The sequence below is a fragment of the Pongo pygmaeus genome, chromosome 3, assembly GCF_028885625.2.
Source record: "Pongo pygmaeus isolate AG05252 chromosome 3, NHGRI_mPonPyg2-v2.0_pri, whole genome shotgun sequence".
Classification (NCBI taxonomy): Eukaryota; Metazoa; Chordata; class Mammalia; order Primates; family Hominidae; genus Pongo; species Pongo pygmaeus.
The window spans coordinates 55,639,737-55,660,697 of NC_072376.2; the positions used below are offsets into that span (position 1 = coordinate 55,639,737).

Here is a 20,961-nt window from a genome sequence, read left to right on the forward strand (position 1 = left end):
ATAAGGTGAGATTCAGGAAAAGGACCTAGCTTTTTGTTAAGTAATCAGACTGTATTCTAAATCCAATGATATGGTTTGCATGTGTGTCACCTCCAAATCTCATGTTGAAATGTGACCTCCGGTGTTGGAGATGGGCCAAGCAGGATATGTGTGTGTCATGGGGCAGATCCCTCATAAATGGCTTGAAGGCCTCCCCGTGGTAATGAATTCATATGAGAACTGGTTATTTAAATAGAGTCTAAGAGCTCCCTTTATTGCCATATGATGTACCTGCTCCCCCTTCACCTTATACCATGAGTAAAATCTCCCTGAGGCCTCACCAGAAGCCGAGTAGATGCTGGTGCTATGCTTGTACAGCCTGCAGAATCGTGAGCCAAATAAACCTCTCTTCTTTCTAAATTACCCAGTCTGAGGTATTCCTTTATAGCAACACAAAACAGACTAACAAAAGCACCCATGCTCTCTGATCTCTGGTTGTCTTTCTCCTAAACCAATCTACCTTTCAAATGAGTCACTATAGTTTATTTTACAATTATACTTTCTTTTGGATTATTTTCTTTTCAAATCATGTTAAGTTTATTAAATGAATTCCAATTCTGCATTGTACTTTTAACTGAAACATACTCCAGATAATTTAAACAGACACAATCAGGCTACATCATATAAATTAAACCAATGTATAAACTGGCAAGTGAGTATACCTGAGTGTATAATTCTTATTTAATAAAATTATTAGATAAATATTTTGATATAATATTTCTAAGGCAGGCAGTAAACTTCCAGGATTATCAGAACTCTCTAAATATAGGACATTAAGGAACCGAATTGTCAATCTCCGAAAATTTATGAGAGAAAGGAAATCTGTGGTAAACTATAATCCTTTTATGTAAAAGTGTATGAGCAAGTTCTTATTTATATTAAAGTGATTTAAGTAGATGATATTTCAGAATGAGTTTGGCAGAGGATTTTGAAGTGGCTATCCTCAAAGATATTTTAAAGTAATACAGGAAATTGAAGAGACAGTTGTGAAATTCTTTAATTAAAAAAAAAGATAAAATCTACAATCTGAAATTTTACTTCAGCTTTTATATTTCAAAATATGAACACAAAAATATGAATGTAAGTTTCCTAAAACTGTCTTTAAAATCAAGGTATAACTTATTGTGTTTTTAAATAAAATGCCTTGACAAAACAGGAGTCTTTATATTTCACAAAGGTCTTATTACACAACCCAACTATAATTGTCTCAATTCCAAGATGGTTTACAAATTTTATTTCCTTAAAATATCACTAGTGAACAATAATCGTCAGTAGGGGCTTTATCTTTTCATAGAAGGGCCTATAGGGATAACAATATAAGAAGCGTAACCTAAATGAGATATCAATAAATCCTGTACTCTGAGGCTTTTTCATAACAATGAAGATCAGCTCATAAAACTTCACAAGATAAACTTTCTCTAATCATTCATTCTATAAATGAAGCTGAATGAAATTTTCTCTGAATTATTTTCACTATTATTTTAAAATTTCAATTCATCTCTTATTGGCCAAATTTCTATTACTGAAGTATTTATACTTCCAGCTCATGAGTAATGTCCTGCTTCTTTAATAAGTGTGAATGAGGCAAGCCTAGAACTATCTTTACAAAAGTAAACTTGCTGATCCCCAGATACTTTGCTTCTTATGAAACATCAAAGGAAGTTGAAACCTAGGATTTGTTTATGATCCCAGGTGTCTTCTATCTCTGGGATAAGCTGAATATCTATTATGAGGATAAACAATTTCCTGAGTGATTTTCACTAAGAATCTCATAAATAATTAATGAGTTAGATACAAAAATTGTTTTGAGATGGTGATTCTTATTTTGAGTGGGAAAGCCAGGAAATGGTTTCATTTTAGATTTTTTGATTCTTCATTATTCCTGAAGAAAAGATATGTTGTTGGCATATACCATATCTGATAAAAACACTGCAAAGACATACTTCTTGAAGCTGTAAAACATATAGTCTGAAGAGTACTTCAAGTTCTTTTAATCTTTATTTTTTCTTTCTGGTCTACTCCTTCTGGATGAATATATTTCTAATTCTCAAAATGTTGACAGCAGATGAAGCTTAGATATAATTCTTCTATCAAATTCAAAATGCATCGATTGCTATACATTACATATAAGATTGTATTGTTCATTTTCACCTCTTATCTGCTTGGACCTGCAGAATTGGTATAACACTCCCCCAACCTTTTTCTAAATGTTTTATATTCTTGCATTAATTAAGAAAAGCGTGTTAGAACAGGTATTCATATAGAGAAATAGTCACAAGTAAACGCCGTAGGATAGGGTAGGCAATATCTAATTCTTCTGATGGCAGGGAGGGTCTATGCTTCTCAAAAATTAATATTAGCCAATTTTTTCATTTAATTTATGTGATTTATGTTTTCATAGAGAATGTTTGTCAATGCATGCAAAACACAGTTTAATATCTTTTCTCTTTCCAAGAAAAGTATAGGAATATACATACTGTAAGGGACACATTCATACTGCACTTCAAGGTATTTATAGGTTCCTGGACACGGGTCTGGAAAAACATCAGGACCTGCCACCACTGCACACTGGGTTCTGTTATTGCATCTGAAGTCAAAAGAAAGGAAAAGAAGTAGTAAGCTTATGCAAAGTTAAATTATTATCAACATCAACACTAATTTTATTTTAGTTCCTGTTGTAAAGATTTGAATAAGGTTTTGCTTAATTTGGGGCTTTAGGCCTATTAAAATATCTGTATTACATTTTTTAGAAACTAGACATTAAAATCAATCTACTCAGCTTGCTCATATTAGCTAACTTAATATTTGGTTGAATACAACATAATTTCTAGTTAGAAGTTAAATATTGCTGAAGCAACACTAATTGGTCCACAGGATATTGCCAATGTGAACACAAGTAGGAAAGACTATTTGATAGGAAAGACTCACTCCAGAACAAAAAAAAAGTATTTTAGAAAATATAACCACAGAGTTTATTAGGCAGTTATAAAATAAATTCACTGACTATGATGACACTCATTTTAAAGGTATGAAAAGTGGTATTGAAAAGCTTTATCTGAGCCTAACAAATTAGTAAAAAGTTAATATTTAAATGTCAAAATGGATATTTGAATTTATTTTGTAAAAATTAATATAATATTACTACATATTAAAACCATTTTAGGAATTAACTGTCATGTTCCTTTTGTTCAGCCAAATAATGATACGATCCTTATGGATTACTTATCACAAAGGTCAATATCTTATAAAATAATGACTTTAAATTTATAAAAAGAATAATGACATACCACTATTAAAACATAAATATAAGATGGAACTGGAGGTTATCATGTTCAGTGAAGTAAGACAGGTACAGAAAGACAAACTTTGCATGTTGTTATTTATGGGAGCCATTAAACCCATGGAGCTATAGGGTAGAAAGATGGTTACCAGAGGCTGGGTGGGGAGTGAGGGTTAGGGAGGGGAGGAAGTGAGGATGGTTCCTGGGTACAAGAATGGTTAGAAAGAATGAATAAGACCTAGTATCTGATAGCACAATTGGGTGACTACAGTCAAACGTAATTTAATTGTGCATTTAAAAATAAAAGAGTATAAATGGATTGTTTGTAGCACAAAGGATAAATGCTTGAGGTGATGAATATCCCATTTACCCTGATGTGATTATTACACATCGCATGCCTTTTTCAAAATATCTCATGTTCCCATAAATATACACATCGACTATGTTCCCACAAAAATAAATAAATAAACAAATAAATAAATAAATAAATAAATAAATAAATAAAACTTTCTAAGCCACAGAAAAAGAAAAAAAAACATGAATACAAACTTGGGCACTTTTGTGGCAATTAGGCTAAACAAATCTGAATTGATTAATTCATGGGGAAAAACAAACATGTTGAAATTAATTATAATTCTGAAAAAGATACCCATATTCACAGTGGACTAATTACTGTGAATTTCACTCAGAAACATTCTAAATTCAAAAATTTATCCTTAAGTATATTTTCTATAAAAAGCTAATGGTCTTTCCTACCCATAATATTGGCACTAAGTCTATAACATGAGATACTCTAATTGTCCCCTGTGTTTTATGTTCTTATTTATTCATTTCAGAAATATAATACCTCAGGGCTAGATTCTTCTGTTAATTCCTTAAGGAGACATTCTGTTCTCTGATGTGACCTCAGAATACTTGCAAGGATACTGGCAACACGAAGAGCATCTAGAGCAGAACTCACTTTGATTTAGTGTAAAAATACGTTGTGTTTACCTGAGGCTACCATTTGTCAGGCTTAATGAGGATTTTATTTAGTCCCTAAATTTGATTCATTAATGAATGTCTTAAGCTGAAAAATATATTCTGTGTTATCAGTGAAAGATGAATAAAAGCTAATACTCCATACTCACCAGACAATTTAGCATAACAGCTAATCCTGAAGGTTAACAAGATGTAAGGTTTTTCTATGTCAGAGGCTGATGATCAGACAAATGTATAATAACATTAAGGTAAATGTGGCTGTCCTCACACATGCACCACAAACATGTTATCTTGATGTTTTGGTGTACTCACACCTTCTTAAAATAGTAGATCTTTCGTATTACAAAGAAATTATTTGAAGAAGCTCTTCAAGTCAAGTGACATGTTTTTAGCAATTAAAACAATACAATTTTCACATTACACCTTGAATATACAACCTCATAAATCCAGCTCAGGCTTTTAATACAATAGGCAGGGATATGAACTCATAAAGTTATTTTTGTATTTGTTATAGAAAAATTAGCAATTATCAGGAACACATTCAAAGTAGACATAACGGAAAAGTGGCACTATAAAATTTAATATAACGTAAATATTCTGTAAATGTAATATTAATTCTGATGTGTGACTATACATATCTCCTTTTCTTCCTATCTTGGTCTACAGTCATTTTATTCCCTATTATTAACCTTTTTAATTACCATAGCTCTAATTTTAAAAAATGTATTTAGAAGCAATATCTACTCTTGTAATTTTCAGATATAAACAGGCAACTGTAAATATTTTATTTAAACAATCAATGTACGATATAAACAGATCAGCTTACTACTCATTTCTGACCACAGCATAATAGTTAAAATTTACAATTATGGAAGAATATGTTGCACAGAAAGTTGTGTTGAATTAATAGGGATTTCAAATGGTTATGTTTATATAGCGTAGATTAGAAAACATAACCTGGAGTCTATACACATCTATCTATCTATCTATCTATCTATGTATCTATCTAAAAATGCATCAACAAATTTACATATTATATATTATCAAGTTGTAAATTACTAATTATTTATCTATATGTAAGAAAATTATAAAAGCAACGATCTGTTGTAAATATTAGTTACCATTGTGAGTTCCAAATAGCTTATTTAATATTAACCGAAGATGAGTCAAGAAAGCCTTCTAATTAATGACATAGTGTCTGTTCAGTGGTATATAAAACAAAAAATGTTATGCCTATAATATATTTATAGTCATTAGCATCATAGTTCTATATAAAACAGCAGTAATTTATAACATTCACCTTTCAAAATAATTTATGATTCTATTACTATGTTTATATCAAAAGTTCATTATAAATTATGATTATTAAAAAATAAAAGGGAAAAGGTAGATTCAATCTCTGGAATACTATTTTTATATAGGATACATTATAATATTGATTGTTTAAAAACTAGCTATATTTTGAAAACAGGGGTTTAAAGGTTCTGTCCTTTACTTCGCTTTCTTTTTTTAAATGACTTCAGTTACTGTGAGTTAAAATGAAATTAAGATATAATTAAAGAGTTGTAAACAATTTAGTCCACAAAGACTCCTTTTATAGTTATTTCAAAATTTTTAAAAGTAAATTCATTCAAAAATACTATAGATGAAAAAAGTGAGATAAAGTAATCTAATGTTCTCAAATGCTTTAGTTTCATTGTTTATTTTTAATGTAAACATAAATTAAAAACATGCTTTTCGGTATCCCTCTTACCTAATATTTTGATATATCTTTACAATGTAAAATGATTACCACAATAAAGCTAATTAACATATCCATCATCTTACACTTATCTTTTACTGTGTTGTAAAAGCATATAATACAGTATTGTTAACTGTGGTTACCAGGCTGTACATTAGATTTCCAGAATTTACTCATTGTGCATTACTGAAACTTTGCCCCCTTTGATCAACATCTACCCATTTCTCCTATCTCCCTAGCTTCTGGAAACTACCATTTTACTTTCTGCTTCTAGAAGTTTGACTTTCTTAGATTCCACATATAAGAGGGATCAAATAGTATTTGTCTTTTGATGTCTCACTAATTTCATCTAGCATAATGTCCTCCAGGTTCATACATGTTATCACAAATGACAAGAGTTTCCTTCATTTTTAAGGCTGAATAATATTCCATTATATATTTATGTATACCACATTTACTTTTTATCTATTCATCTGCTGATGGCAGTTAGGCCAATTCCATATATCTTGTTTATTGTGAATAGTACTGCAAGGAACATGAGACTACAGATATCTCTTTAAGATACTGATTCATTTCTTTTACATATCCATACCCAGAAGTAAGACTACTGGAACATATGGTAGTTCTATTTTTAATTTTTTGAAGTACCTACATACTATTTTCCATAATGGCTATACCAATTTACATTTCCATCAATAGTATACAAGGATTCTCTTCCCTCTACATTGTCATCAACACTTATCTTTTGTCTTTTTGAACATAACCCTTCTAACAGGTATGCAGTGATATCTCATTGTGTGGTTTTGATTCACATTTCCCTGACGATTAGTGAAGTTGAGCACTTTTTAATATATCTGTTGGCCATTTGTCTTCTTTCAAGAAATATTTATCATATTTCATTGCTGATAGACTGAGTCCACTTTTAAATTAGGTTATTTGTTTTCTTGCTATTGAGGTGTTTAAATTTCTGATATACATTGGATATCAACCCCTAAATAAACGTGTAGACCAATGGTACAGAATAGATAGCCCGGAAATTAATCCACACGTTTATGATCAATTAATTTTCAACAAATGTGCCAAGAATACACAATGAGGAAAGGACTGACTCTTCAATAAAGGAGGCTGGGGAAAGTGGATATCTACATGAAGAAGAAATGAATGGGATCTCTATCTTACATGATATACAAAAGCCAACTCAAAACGGATTAAAGATTTACATGTAAAACCTAAAACTATAAAACTATTAGAAGAAAACATAGGTAAAAACCTTCTTAAAATTGATTTGGGCAATTTTGGGGGAATATGACCCCAGAAGCACAGGTCAAAAAGCAAAAATAAACAAATTGGAGTGCATCTAACTACAAAGCTTCTGTACAGCAAATAAAACAATTAACCAAGTGAGGACACATGATACAGAATGGGAGAAAATACTTTTAAACCTATTTGTCACTTTTTTCTGAGATGAATAATGCTACCCTCAATTTTACAGAAGATGGAATTGGAATAAAGATGTTAAATGGCTTTTCAGACTCTCAGTAATCAAATAATAGTCAGTGGAGTCCAGAACAGTGGCCTGAAAATCATGATACAGCTGTCTTTTGAGAGAATGAGTCATACATTTCATGGTCACTCTGGGACCCTGATTTAATTCACCCTGACCTGATCGGTTCTCAAGAGTACTATGATGATCTGATGAAATAAAGACCATCTGTGAAATATCTGAGTGCCTCAGAATTCATTCAGTCATGATGTAGATCAGGCATTATATAACCAGGCCCTCACAATTCGAATTGGCATACAGAAATTGGAAAGATAAATTTCAGAGCATAGTAATAGTATGATGCATATTTATTTATATATAGACTTTTCTGCAATCAAAAAGACACGCAATTTTAATTTAACCCACATATAAACCTCCGATTTACATGTAACTGTCACCTATTGATCATGTTTAATAAACGTTAGTTAATATGTTGAGTTCTATTAGCTATTAGCATTAATTTTAAAGCAATATTGTTTAATTCAAGAATGTCATATGATGACCATCATAGAAGATACACATCTTCCCAAATCACAGGATTAGTAATAGGAAAAATAATCATTTACTGTTAATTTGTCCATTTCAACATGGTTCATTGCAGTGTAAGTGTAGTAAGTGTGACAATGAAAAAGTCATTTGTGGGTAAACTTTTCCTCTATTTGCCACAACACACAGCACCATATGGTAAAAATGATATTGCTGGATTTACATGCATATTGACTATTCAAATAATTAGCCTATTTTTTCCTGCTAATTTCAGTAAAATTGAGAGAGGAGGCAGGTAGGGGCTGTTTAGGCAGATAGAGGAGGAGAGTCTCAGAAGGGGGACAATGCCTGCAAGTACACACCTATACCACCCCTGTTATGTAGCTAGCAGGAGGGAATGTGGTTAAGAACTTCCTGTTATACCAAGATGCTTGCTCAGAAAGGACTTTCTAGTTGCCTGTGCAGGCACAGACAAGGACCGAGGACATCCTACAATGACCCTGAACTCCTTATAATTCTATGAGCATTGTGACTTTTGTCCCCCTGTGGGTTTCATTTAGGCACTCATGGGTAATCAAGATGGAGTTACTACGGCCAACCTCAGGCATACACAAACACAACACCCCTGGGGGGAACTTTACCCCTCCCATTAAGGCAGAACCCACAGAAGACTCTTTTTCTGACACACAAAAGACCTAGAACTCAGCATCATTTTTTGCAACCATCTTTGGGTCCCATCTTGCTGCTGAGAGCTTTTCTGTCATTTAATAAATCCCACTCTGCCTTACTCACACTCTGGTGTTTACATGCCTTATTCTTCTTGGTCATGGGACAAGAATTTGGACCTTGCTAAACTAAGGTGTAAGAAGACTGCAACAAAATGGTGTTTCTTTCACTTCCATTATACAGACAAAAATTAGCAGCCCACTATCCCATGTTCGATTATAACATACTTGTGCATGAAGCATACAAAAATAAGCCTTAAACATAACTATATTTTTAAAAATTCTCACATGATAGACATATAAAGATGATACTAGTTGATTGTACAGCACTATAGATCTAACATGGTGTCATTAAAATAATATATATATATTTTTTTGAAAGAAGTCTCGCTCTGTCACCAAGTTGGAGTGCAGTGGTGTGATCTCAGCTCACTGCAACTTCCAACTCCTGGATTCAAGAGATTCTCCTGCCTCAGCCTCCCAAATAGATGGGACTCAAGGTGTGCGACACCACACCTGGCTTATTTTTGTATTTTTAGTAGAGATGGGGTTTCGCCATGTTGGCCAGGATGGTCTCGATCTCTTGACCTTGTGATCCACCCACCTCGGCCTCCCAAAGTGCTGGGATTACAGGCATGAGCCACTGCACCAAGCCTAAAATAATTTAAGTAAAATATTGTAGTGTTTACATACTGGGAATGTAATTCACAGGGGTTCTAGGTTAATAAACCCTTCAATCATGAATGTTTATCACATTCTAAAGTCAGTGTACACAAACAAACGATTCCTCAGAATGCTAAGAAACTTTTTAAATGAAGTTTCAGTCATGTATAAAACTCCACTGAAAAGCACTGACTTTTTAAAGACAGGATAGGATAATGTTAAAAAAGAGTGCCTTGTGCCTTTTTGTTAGCAAAATTAATCATATGAGTTTATATTAGCACTTATTAAATAATATTATACAAAAACATGTGTTATGCAAAAACACACATCCTTAGTATACCCAAGAAGTTCATAGCATCTAACAGATGATGAATCAGTGCATGATTCATATAGGAAGATGGAATTATTCTCCAAGAGAAAAATATTTTACAGATATCTTGTAATTTAAAAAGCCACATCATATTATATTAATGTTTAAAATCTCAAAATAGTTTAGGTGATCACAGTAACTATGGGTTTTTAGTTCTCAGGATGGAATGCAGCAATAGAAGAAAACATAAAAGATGCATATATCAGTAGTATTTTGCTCAATGTCAATCAACTGAACAATTCTCTATTTTCCTCCTCAAGACAGTAGTGTCCTTATTTTCTACTGCCTGTCATCCTAAGACTTGCTTATATGACATTCATTCTGAAATTAGAAGACCAAAAAAGATGAGACAACTATCTAATGGTAGAAAACAAATATGTAGGTCATAAAGAGAATCAACTAGATTTCAAATAAAAAGAGACTAAATGGTTATGAAATAAAAAACATTAATCATGATTAAAAATAAAAGAAGTTCTCCCATATATATATTGTAGCCATACATTCAGCATTTATTAAAAAGTTTAATGATGTTGTCCACTTACAATTTAAGGGGCAATTCAAGAAGAGTTATAAAAGTAATAAAACTCTTAATCTGGCTTTAAAAAAAATTTTTTTTGAGGCAGGGTCTCACCGCATTGTCCAGGCTGGAGTGCAGTGGTATGATCTTAACTTACTGCATCTTCGATCTCTGCAGCTCAAGCTATCCTCTTACTTCAGCCTCCCAAATAACTAGGACCACAGGTACACATAACCGTGCCCACCTAATTGTATTTACTTTTTGTAGAGATGAGGTCTCACTGTGTTACCTAGGCTGGTCTCAAACTCCTGGGCTCAAGCGATCCTCCCACCTCAGCCTCTCAGAGTGTTGGAATTACAGGCGTGAGCCACTGTGCCAGGCCTCCATTTTTTTTTTTTTTTGAGAAAATTGTTTGTAAATCATAAACTAAAAGTACGATAGGATCTTTCAGAGGACATTATGCCAATGCATGTAAATGAAGATCCGTGATTCATAAGGTGATTCTCTAGCTCCAATTCTTTCATTTCCTATATTCTTTTATATGTTACTTCACTAACATTCCTTTACCTTAAAGAAATATAATTTGAATCCAGCAAGTGAAAATATAACCAAAGAGATGAGTAAGGAAGAGTGTGGAACCTAGGATATTGTATTCGTTTTTTTTTTTGTTGCTTCTATATCAAACTACCACTAACTTAAAGGCTTAAAAGAAGGCAACTTAATTATCTTATAGTTGTGAAGGTCAGAAGACCAAACTAAATCTTGCTAAAACCAAGATGGTGGCATAGTTTGTTTCATAAGGAAGCTTTGGGGAAAATCTGTTTCTTTCTTTTTTTCTAGACTCTAGAGGCTGTGCCCTCATTCTTCCGCTTGTGGCCCCACAACACAGCACCTTTTCTTCCTCATTTCTAAAGTCACATCACATTTTGCCTCTTCTAATCTTCCCATGTCCCGCTTAAAAGGACCCATGTGATTACATTTATGGCCCACCTTGATAATCCAAGATATCTGCTCATCTCAAAAGCCATAAAGCTTCATCATATATGAAAAGTCTCTTTAGCCATGTAAGATAATATTCACAGGTTATGGAGAAGATCATAATTCAAATATCAGGGTGGGGTGGGGGTCATTATTCATCCTAACACATGTAAGTAAAAGGACATATTGAAAACAGTGTCTCTTGGGGTGGGCACCTTGAAGTCTGACCTAGTAAGACGCATGTCATTGCCAAGGAGCATAGCTAAAGTGGTCATTATTCCTGTAATGTACACTTATTTTTCTTAAAAGGCATGTAAGCCACATTTATACATATTATCCTCTCGTATAAATAAATGTTTTGACTTCAATTTGGCTAAAAGATTATGTTTGTTTGTTTTGCTTTTATCACAATGAAATTCTTAGCATACAAAGCATATTGCTATAGATGACACAAATTGAGCTACATTTTAGCTGACCAAGAAAGGTAAACTTTTAAAGCATTTTATGGAAATTGGAATGTATTTTCAATTTGGACTTACATAAAACCTCATAAAATGTGAAATATCAAACATTGAGAAATTTTTAACCAAATCCACTGATTTATATTAAATTAATGTTTCAGTGTTACTATATTTTTCTAGAAACAAATGAAAAATGACTCATGTTGATGGACTGAAATACATCATTTTATTCTGACAAAATACAATTTATGAATTTTCTACCATATTACAAGATCTTATTTGCCTATTCTCTAAAAATTTTCAGTGGCAATTTTAAAAAATACTAACTTCTTTTGATTTTCTTACTATAAATATATATTCATAAATGTATGAATCTTAAAGGCTTATTCCTAGGAATATATAAAATTGACTTAATAATATTCTGAAAATGTAGAAATGTGTTTGAAAATGTCGTAATCTTGCAAAGAAGTCTAATTTCCAAATACTCCACACACCTCTGGACAATATTTGATAAAACAAATTATCATATTCATCAGTCAACATCCATAGAATGTTTCACAGAGCCCATTCCAAAAATAAAATGATTAGCTATGTCAGACACATGAGTAAAATTCATAGAAAGATGCATCCAAAATAAATGGAAATGTGCTTTTAAAAATAACAAGTTCACATACATTGCTTGGAAAAGCATTTCAGCCCTGGCTTCTGTACCAGTGATTTCTAAGCTGTAATCTTTCACTAGTTAAATGCTTTATCAATGGCCAGATAAAATGGTAAAAGGTTTTCATTTAAAAATAACTGTAATGGCATCTATATTCATTTATTACTATCTACTTGTAGCAGCATTTTATTGCTGAATATTCTTTATTTGTATGTATGGTTAACCAAATGAGTTGGAGTATGTACCTGAATTCATCATCTGAAAGTGCAGCAAATAAAGATATTGCTTATTTTCACCTAACATAAAGGAGCAATATGTTATATGTACCTTATATATTGCATATGTTATATAATATACTACTTTATTTCTCTTAAGTTAAAACAATGTCCATTTCACTGTGAGTTAGTTAGGATATTACTGTCTGAATCCATTTTACCAGACCACTTACTATTCTACTCTTTTTCCCTTTCCTTTTTTTTTTTTTAATCTGGGACAGATTTAATTCATTATACTTCAATGGAGTGCTGTAAGGCATTCTTTTCTTTTCTGAGCAACAAAAATGTCCTCTCCGCATGACTGGGCTGAGACAAGGAATGTCATACTGAATCATTTAGTTAAGACATTTTTCTTTCAATATGTGATATTTCCAAGTCAAATGACTTATGTATGTTTGAAAAAGGGAGAAACAAATCAAACCTTTAGAAAGAGAAATGGAAAGAAAAGGAACTTTTACTAATACTAGATATTGAAGTCAAGTAACATGAAAGCCTTTAAAAAGAAAAACATAAGATGAGCTAGGAAAAATGGCTTTGACTTCCTCATATTTGCTTGTAATAAAGTTGTAAACAAAAGCAAGGGAATAACTGTGTGTGTGCATGTTAATTCAGAGATTTAACCAGAGTCATTCCCATGGCTTGGATTTTATGAAATTCTCTTGGAATTTTCTTATGGTCTTAAGATGGTTAAGATGGTTACTGAATTTCCAGGTATTACTTGGAGATGATAACATAATCAGAAGAAAGTAAAGCTGTACCATGTTTTTTGTTTGTTTGTTTTTGTTTTTAAGATGGAGTTTTGCTCTGTCACCCAGGCTAAAGTACAATGGTGCAATCTCGGCTCACTGCAGCCTCTGCCTCTCAGGTTCACCGGATTCCCTTGCCTCAGCCTCCAGAGTAGCTGACACTACAGACATCCGCCACTATGTCCAGCTAATTTTTTGTATTTTTAGTAGAGACTGGGTTTCACCATGTGGCCAGGCTGGTCTCGAACTCTTGACCTCTGGTGATCCACCCGCCTCGGCCTCCCAAAGTGTTGGGATTACAGGCGGGAGCCACCGCGCCCGGCAGTTCTGCCGTTTAAAGAGTAAGAATATTCTACACATAAATCATTCAGAAGACTACCCCTTAAAGAACAATGGCCACAGGAGTCACTGCCTATGGCATGACAACATATTTATGCCTAAAATAATCACATAAAGGGAATGACGTTTACACGATCATCTTAGGACCTGAGAGGCATGCAGTTGCCTCTTAAGGACCTGGCTACCTAAAGGAGATGGAACAAAGAGGATTTTTCTAGCAAGGAAGAAGAGGATGGGGGTTAGAGGATGGGTTTGTGGTAGGCAGACAACATTATATTACACAACATTCTCTCAAGTTCCTCTGTCTAATGAAAAGTACCTCATATTTAAGATACTATAAAATTTGTACCACAATAACTAAGAACAAAAATAAACCTGAAACATATAAAAAATATGTTTTCAGACATTAAGAACAATTATTTTACTTTAAATGTATATGATATGAGGCATTTTAGTGTATAGTCTGATTAAATACATTAAAATGAATCCCTACTATGTGATCTTAGAAAGACATTAAAATGAGGCAACTCTTCCTTTATTGACCTGAAAAGAAAATCCATACTGAAATAAAATGAAAAGATTGAAAAAAAGTATTGTAGCTGTATGCACGTATAAAGGTAGAGAATGGCATGAACATATCTATAGCAACAGTGATTATCACTGAGGTGTAGGATAATTGTGATTTTCAGTTTCTTAATACTTTTTCTCCTTTTTTTATTAAAACTAATTGAACAGTTATTATTTTTTGATTATTCCAAACCACATTTAAAATTTAAAGAGGATGATATTCTTTCAGGACTATCTGAATTAACTACTCCATATTCTGATAAAATTTAATGCTTTAAAAAATTTTACATATTTTACATGACACCTACAGAATGCAGCTTTCATAGAAGTTATTTTTTCTGTAATATTTTCCAATAGTTTCTCATATATTTACTACATATCTCTTTGCCCCCAAAACATCACATTTGTTTTCAGTACTGAGCCTCTTTTTAGGGATACTGTGCAGGTACAGATCACCTAGGATGTCTGGCATGACAGGAATCTAGCTTGCCACATGCCTAGGAAGCCAGAACATATCATACACAAGTGGATGACATCCGTTCAGTTACTATAGGCCTTAAGATGATAACTGTGTTAGTTGACCTGTGTTAGAATGACTCTGATGACAACTGATGACATCTTGTAATAAGAGCAGACATTGTCTTCAGGTGGTGTTTCACATTTTTCTTTTTCAAAGTTGTGGTTTTTATTTCATATAAAACATAGTAAAATGGAACTATAATACTCAATCCTAAACAATGAATTATCTGAAACATAGACTTCATAACTTACATATGACTGAGAAAACCACCAACGTTTTAAAGTTTAGTTGAAAGAGAAAAAGGGAAAAAATTTGGTATTGTCACAGGAGCCTTGGGATGTCGCTTTCCCATACAGAAACCTCTGTAGCCGGTGGCATGTTTGCCCGAGTTTTGCTCCAGCCCGCTGGGCTCATTCCTCCAACTTGACCTGGCAGGCTGCACTCAGCTTGTGCTACCGGCCTAGATCCCACACCTGCCTAGGGTGAGCCAGGCGCAGAATGGTGAGGGGTGTGTGAGCTAGCGAGCATGGGGTCCATCTGCTGCACACCACCAGGCACACCAGCTGCAGTGGGGTAGGCACCTTTAGGCAGCAGCACAGGTGCCAGCTCCCAGCGAGGCTGTGGCTGGACCAGGCGTAGTGCAAACAGCTTCTATGGCTGGCATCTATGACTGGCATTGGAGAATACAGTTTCTGCTGGAATCCAGAAACTTGGAGATGCCAGGAACTGCAGAGCTCCAAAGAGGGTGTCACAGCCCTGGCTCAGGGAGCTCCTAGGTCTGGGCTCCCTGAAGGGCCACAGCTATTCTCACCTTCTCTCTTCTCTCCTTCCCATCACCCACAATATAGTGAGCAAGGAGTGTCTTTCAGCCCTATTTGTGTTACAGCTCTTTCAGCCCTGCCATTTGGAGGGTCCCGAGTTCTTGTCCCATGTTCAGGAAGAATGAGGTACACAGACAAGTGAAGGGTGAGCAAAGCAAAGAGATGCTTTATTGAGTGACAGAACAGCTCAGAGGAGACCCACAGTGGGTAGTTCCTCTCCACAGGCAGGGTGTCCTGATGAATATTCAGCTCTCAGCAGAGAGGAGACCCACAGTGGGTAGCTCCTCTCCACAAGCAAGGTGTCCTGATGAGTGTTCAGCTTTCAGCAGAGAGGAGACCCACAGTGGGTAGCACCTCTCCACAGGCAGGTCATTCCATCGTCTGCCCAAGTCAGGCTGAATCCTAGGGTTTTTATGGGATTGGTCCATGTGTGGCCAGAAAAAGCCCCATAAGTTCTCACTCCATTCTGCAGGCAGTCCAGCCCCCAGACCTCAGGCTGTCCTTGGCCTGAAGATGGAGTTTCACTGGGAACCACCCCTTTCCACCCAGAAGCCTGTCGGCCTCCTGTCGCCATTAACCTGCCATCCATGGTGTCCATGGGACACAGGCTGTTCCTGCCAAAGAGTGCCTGCAGGCCCACGCTGAGCTACCCTCAGCCCCCACCTTTGGCCTCCCTCCCATGCTCATTGTCACCCAAAGTCTGGAGGGGGCCAAGGCAGCAGGCAGCTGGTATGTCAGTGCTGCCCTGAGTATGCACACACCTGGCTGGGTTGCAACAGCGCTCAGGCTTAGCCTAAACTTTGCTCCAAAACTGATGTGAGAAGAGACCAGGGCAGTGGGAGCACACACTTCTAAGCCTGCAGGGGCAAAGGGTCTTCCCAGGCCCCTAAGAGTGCAGTAATGCCTGGGTCCATAATCATGGCTGGGCAGCTACAGCTGTGCCTGGGAGGGCAGGGCTCCTCCTGCGCCTGGCCCTCAGGAACACAGGGATGCTTGGGTCTAGAGCCATGGCTGGGAGGCCGCAGCTTCACACAGGGAGCACGAGGCTCCTGTCCTGCCGCCTCGGAAGGGAGTGGGACTTCCGTCTGTTCCCGGCTCCTGACAGCTACGTGGAGCACAGCCCTGGCCTTGCCTCCCCGAATGTAGCTGGCATTATGGCAGTGGCCACTCCAGATTGGCTACCACTGCCTTCACTATTACAACCTGCTTTTCAGAAGGAAGAAGTAACACTTAAAAGAATAGATACAAGGTATTTATTTTCTAGTTTGCCATTTTCAATAATAGGCATTTGTTGCCTCTTCCTGCATTGAGAACAGATAAATAAATACTTAATGAATATTATATAAAATTTGAAGTTTTAGTAGAGGAACTTTTTTAATATTGATCCCAAATAAGATTACTCATTTTTTGTATTTTATTAGTTTGCTTTATAATTATGAAGTTAAAAATATGAAATATAAAGTATGAAATCAAATGCCTAATGCAATGTTCTGAAAGATATTATAATGAAATACACATGATCTCTACTTTATGTCTTGAACTTCAGAAATAAAATATTAATCAATATTAATATTAAGTCATAACGCTGTTCTTTCCTTTAATAATTGTTTCCTTTAAAGAGACAAAGTTTCATAAATATTTCTGATAATGAACAACCACACAATGAAGATAATAATATTTGTATGAATACCTACTAGGTAGTAGACTTTATTATTCACATATGTTACTTAGGAGAATGCTCTGATATAAGGCTGTGGTTTTCAATCTTTTCAAGAACATAGTCTCCCTTTATTAAGAAACCATAATTCTACTACAGGACAGTAGTTAAGAGTTTTATTAGTTTTTGATTGAAAAAGTCAATAATGGAAAGTGATCATTTTATCTTTACTATTTTTAAATGGATCTATTCTGTATTATTCACAACAGATTGTATGCATATTAAAAAAAGCAATATGTGCAAATGTCAGGATATTGACAATGCTTAAAATGTGAAATAATTTTTAAAAACTCAGTCTAAAGCAAATAGGTTAGATATCATTAGTGAATAAACTCAGAAGTCTACATTTAATATTGTGAGAAACAAGAAAAATTGTGTAACCTCTCAAGGCCTTAATATTTACTTATCTGTAATTTTAATCAGTGATTATTTTGAGGTAATAACATATAGGACAACACAACATATAACCCAGTTGAATATACATATTCAATAAATGATGGGTTACTGAATCTAAGATATATGATCATACTTGAAAATAGTAAAAAGTAAGTTATTTGAAAAGGTATAAACAAAACAGGCTTTCTAAAGAAAATTGGTCTAATTAACGTTTTTAATTTAGATTCTAAGTAAAATAAAATGATTACACAGGCAACCAAGTAAAGTATTCTACATCCAAACCACGCAGTTTCATTTTTGATCGATTGGGTTTAATGTGGAAAGTTACTCAGAAGAAAGACACCTCTTAGCACTGTAAAAATCACTTTTCTTCCTTTACACTGGCTCACCATCTACTAAGATTATTAATGCATGGTAATCTTTATATCACTATGTCATTATACTTTATTCATCAACAGCTTAATTAGAGTACTCCTGATTAACAGAGACAAAAATAGGAAACCATTTAGTTAGGGAGAATTGGCCTGTACTTTAAAACCATCTCCATCTCCACATAAACAATATTTTTGGCTTTAAGGGAAATCTCCTTGCAAATAAATAATGACTAAATAAAAATCTATTTATTTAAAAGAGATTTAAAAAAGGAATACATGTGGGTACAGCCAGAGAAAGTATGATTAAAATTACATGTATGCTTTAAGAAAAAGATTCTGAATCAAAAAACAATTTTCAAAGTAACAATTGTGCAAGCAAACAACTTTATTCTTCTGAGTTTTACTATACTCATGTAAAACAATAGGGACTGTAACAGAGCTTTACCTCCTTACATCAAAGTTAACATGGTGTGGGAAACTGTAGAGGAAATGTAAATATTTTATAATTACATAGTATCATAACTTCAAAAGAGGTCCCACTGAGGTATGCATACACAAAGAAAGACACTAAAAAGCCTCACACATTTTTCAGGAATATCATCAACTAAAGCCTAAACTTTTAGATTCCAGCCTCTATAGCATCCTGTTTGGCATTTGGTTAAGATGTGTTCCACAAATTCATTTGAGAGTGCTCCCTGAATGTCTTTCTCCTCTGTCCTCCAATCAGTCCATATCCTATGTGTGCTCCTCCTAATCTCTGGTGTATCCCTTCTTAACCAGCTTCACTACAGCTTTTTTTTTTGTAATCTTCACTTGATTTTCATGACCCAGACTAGCATGAATACCAGGCTCTTCATAAGCAGTCTCTATTTTCTGATTAAATTGAGTCTCTGGTGGTTCTAAAGTGGGAAATGCAAAATATAAATATCTGAAAGTGAATATGTAAGCTATAATTTCTTTCATTTATATTTTATAGTTATGCATGAAGAAATTAAGTAATTTCCCCAAGGCTGTATGAACAATGAAGACCCTGGGAAAAGAACTAACTTCTCTTTGTTCTCGATTCAAGGTATTCCTGTTTCCTTTTTCTGTAGTAATGGGATAATATAAAGCCCATTATTAGACATTATGTGACATTTTTAATCTTTGTAATCTTTTGTATCATAAGACCTGTTTTTTAAACAGCAAATTAGATTATTCATTTAATCAACATGTATTAAAAGACTACCATGTGTCCACTGCTGGGAACAAATATAAATTAGACATGGGACATGCTTTCAAGAACTCAGTGTCTCTTAGAGGGGACAGGCATCTGGACAGGTTATCAGCATACGATAGGTTTAGTGCATCTATGCACAGAGGATACGAAAATACATAAGGGTCACTATTACAGGTTGAATTGTAGTCCCCAAAAAGATATATTTAAGAGCTAACCTCCAGGAGCTCAGAATATGGTGTTACTTAGAAATAAGCTTGTTGCAGATGTAATTAAGATGAGGTCATACTGGAATAGGGTAGCCCCTCAATCCAATTTTACCAGTGTCCTTATAAGAAGAGGGAAATTTGGATGCAGATACAGATACGCACAGGGAGAATGCCATGTGGTAATAGAAGCAGAGATTGGAAAGATGCAGCTGCAAGTCAAAGAATGCTAAGGATTAACAGCCACAACCAAAAGCTAAGAAGAGGCAAACAATGATTCTTCCCTAGAACCTTCTGAAACAGTCTCTTGCTGATACCTTAGCACTTCTAGCTGCTAGAACTGTCAAAGTAAATTTATGTTGTTTTAAGCTACCCTGTTTGTTGTTCTTTGTTACAACAGCTCTAGGAAACCAACATAGGTCCCTAACCTGGGCAGAGTAAGGGCTTTCAGGGCAGATTTCCTGAAAGAGGAGACTCCAGAATTGATTGTTAAGGGACAAGTGTCAATCAGCTTGATGAAATGAATGAGGGTAGAAAAGGCATGGCGGGCAGATAAAAAGAGAAAGGGAATTGACACAGGATGGTAATGTAGTGATCTGGAGGTCACTGTGCCCTTAGATTAGAAGGCACAGGCTGAGAAGAGAAAAGGTTGAAAGGTAAGCGAGGCTCAAATATAGAGATTTAATATAACATGTTAATAACCAATAGTTACTAACACACTTTGATCACTTTCACTGTGTCCAACACTGTGCAAAGTGTTTTCCTTACCTTATCTTGTGTAATCTTCAAAATGACTCTACTGGGGCCATTTAAGTGAAAAAAACTAAGGCTTAGATAAATTATGTTATTTATGTAAAGGTTATCCAGCTAATAATTATATGAGCCTGGACTGATATAGCTGATTATATGGAATCATAGAATATGTTATAAGCAAGGAACAATATGGTCTCACTGCTTTTGATCCAGGTAAGCCTGTTATTTTTGTGGAAAATGAATCAGTACAGTACAGGCCTGAAGGCATAAGGATCTCATAATGGAGATGGAAAAAATAAGTAAAGTCAAGAAATATTTAAGGTGAAAAATTGGCAAGTCTTAATAATTAGTTGAAATGTCAGGAGTCAAGGGAGGGAAGAAGGTGGGCTCCAGCTTTGGAATATGAATGGATGGTGGTGCAACCCATGAAGAAAAGGAATACAAAAAGAAGCATAAATTATGGTAGACTGACTTTAGGAAAATGACAAATGAATTACTGGTTGTGTGTTGATTTGCATACAGTAAGAGCACTGAATTGCTGCTACTAAACCTCCAGTGTCTTTCATCAAGCATTTGATCCTCTGCA

At 34.7% G+C, this 20,961-nt stretch overlaps 1 protein-coding gene across 24 annotated transcripts in view; it reads right to left on the bottom strand.

Annotated features, from left to right (window-relative positions):
- ADGRL3 (adhesion G protein-coupled receptor L3) overlaps positions 1–20,961 on the bottom strand; it is an 849,533-nt gene that overhangs the window by 371,801 nt on the left and 456,771 nt on the right. For all 24 annotated transcript variants that reach the window (XM_063663661.1, XM_063663660.1, XM_054484631.2 and 21 more), the window contains one exon: positions 2,517–2,626. In XM_063663661.1, coding sequence (XP_063519731.1) covers positions 2,517–2,626 — 110 coding nt within the window. The remainder of the gene's footprint in view (positions 1–2,516; positions 2,627–20,961) is intronic.